The sequence below is a fragment of the Polistes canadensis genome, unplaced genomic scaffold, assembly GCF_001313835.1.
Source record: "Polistes canadensis isolate GaletaPanama2010 unplaced genomic scaffold, ASM131383v1 scaffold_198, whole genome shotgun sequence".
NCBI classification, from domain to species: Eukaryota; Metazoa; Arthropoda; class Insecta; order Hymenoptera; family Vespidae; genus Polistes; species Polistes canadensis.
This window is the reverse complement of record NW_014569745.1, coordinates 232,727-235,167: the sequence shown is the minus strand read 5'-3', so window position 1 is coordinate 235,167 and position 2,441 is coordinate 232,727. Positions and strand designations below refer to the sequence as shown.

Genomic DNA, 2,441 nt, shown 5'->3' with positions numbered 1-2,441 from the left:
GAAGGGGAGGGTTCCTAAAAGCAGATACGCACGTACGTGTTGAAAATTCACGTAACTTGACACTCTTTTATTTTTTCTCCCCCTTTCTTTTCTTTTTGATTTGATTTTATTTTAGGTTTTTTTTTTTGGTTGGACTTTTTATGATTTATAAAATGAAACGTTAAAGTTTAAGTCTTATCTAAAATAAACTTTGCGTGCTTGTCAATTTAAGGAAAATCCGGTTGAAGAGAATAGAAGATTTGTACCGTTGTGTTAGAAAGTACACATTTTTAGTTGACATTATGGATTTATTTATCGTTTATCTTACCTTACAGGCGGGATCTCGCGGTGATCGGAAAGAGGGGGGCAAGAGGGGACGCAAGCCTGGAAGGAAAGCGTCCGACAAGGTGGACATGAAAACCAAGCTCGGTAAGATCGGTTTAACATTTTTCTAGTATCACTTGTCCTTTACACTTTCATATTTTCCTTTTTATTTTTTTTTTTTTTTTTAGCATTTATACAAACACACACAATATGTGTTTCAGATATTAATCAATTATTTCTTTACTTTTCTTATCTTTTTTTTTTGAGGGGCAACAATTTATTATTCATGATGATTTTCGGTTCGTTAAAAAGAATTGAAATTTTGTTAAACGAGTCAAGAAAAGAACAATAAGGAAAAAGTAAATGCGAGAAACGCGTGTCATCGTAGTTGTGATTGTAAAATAGAAGAGTTTTAGGTATTCTTAAGACGCTCACGATTACACTGATTGCTATTTGCAATTCTACGAAAAAGAATGGAAAAATAAAAAACAAAAGAAAGATCAAGAAAAATCCTTTAACCGTTAGGAATATTTATCTCTTTCGGTGATGAATATTTATAATACCAGATCAGGATTCACCGCAGTCTTAAAAAGAAATAAATAAAATGTTAAAAGAGTAGGAAAAGGAAAGAAACAAACTGTTGTGTCTTCGATGTCAGCAGCAGTTGTATTCTTTAGATTGGGGGTTGAGGGGAGTGAATGTTGGGTGAAGATACAGTAATAGTCAGTGGTGCTATTGCTGTTGCTGTTGCTGTTGGGCTTTAAAAGGGTGTATTTTGCAATTTCACTATTTTTCTAGGACGGTTAGTTCAGGATAAAGGCACCGAGGAAAAACTGAAAGGAAGAAAAAGACCTTCCAACCTTGGTTGTACTGGTATTTAGTTTTGTTCCAGTGTCTCACTTGTGTTGTGTCTTACACTCGGTGCTTTTATATTAGTGTCTACGAAAAAGAAAGAGTGTGAAGAAGAGAGAGAGAGAGAGAGTGGTAAGAGGCAGGGGGTGGAGTACCCCCCTGTGGACCATGGCACCGAATAATTTCCCAAGATTATTTCTGCTACGCGTACTTCTCTTATTTCCGTAGGAAACTTTATAATCACGCTCCACTCTCTCATCTTTCGTTCCTTCGTTTCTATTTTTTTTTTTTTCTACTTTTCTTCTATTAGTATTGCTCCTTTGCTTATTTTTTTTTTTTTTTGGTCTTAATTTCGTTTTTTTTTTTTTCTCTCTCTGAATTGTTTTGTTCTTTTCTTTTATCCAACGTTATCGCACTCTTCTTTCGTAGTTTCCTCTTTCTATTTCTTTTTTCTATTTTTCTATTTCTCTTGATTTTCTCATTTTAGTCTTTTTGCGGTTGATCTCTCGACAATGAACGTCAACGTTATAATAAAAGGAATAACGTGTACTTTTTAATGTTTTTCTTATTGTTGATTTCAAGTTTCCGTCACTTTTATACGACTCCTTTATTCTCTTTGTATTTAGTTTTTTTACTTTAGTTTATTTCTCTCTCTCTCTCTTTCTTTCTCTTTCATCTTATTCCTTTCTCTTAAGTTTCCTCATGAAGTTGAACAGAAAAAGGATGCTAGAATTGGTTTGCGAACTTTAAGCTCGGTTTACGATTTTGGTATTCGTGCCACGTAATTGTCTCTCTCTCTCTTTCTTTCATTTTATTTTTCTTTCGTTATCTTTTTCATAGAAAATATATAAAATGTATTTAGATACGTTATTCGTTAACTTTTGTATACGACATTACCGGAAAACAATAGTCAAATATCGATATACATATCAGCCGCTTATTTTGAAACTGGCTTAACTCCATTTATCTTCAAATCGAGATATTTAAGGTTTTGCGTTTCAATGAATTTAAAAATATACGTATAGGATACTAATGAGTTATGCTACTTAAGTGTATCTAAAGGGGTTAAATTTACAGTTCTCATTAAAATAATGGCAATTATTAAGTGAATAACGTGAGTTTTCTTATCAAGAATGGAGTTGGGCCACTTTCAAAATTAACAGCCAGATTCATTATAAAATTTGAAGGAGCCCAAGTCCATTCAACATAATTTAAGATGTTTCAAATTGAAAAAAAAACAATACTGAATTTGTTTTATATATGTTGAAAACACTTCGGAAACATAA

General features: G+C 32.7%; 1 protein-coding gene across 1 annotated transcript in view; it reads left to right on the top strand.

Annotated features, from left to right (window-relative positions):
• The window catches only part of LOC106789722 (cAMP-responsive element-binding protein-like 2), a 27,764-nt gene that overhangs the window by 19,339 nt on the left and 5,984 nt on the right, over positions 1 to 2,441 (top strand). Inside the window, exon 2 of the mRNA XM_014754183.1 lies at positions 315 to 408. Coding sequence (XP_014609669.1) covers positions 315 to 408 — 94 coding nt within the window. The remainder of the gene's footprint in view (positions 1 to 314; positions 409 to 2,441) is intronic.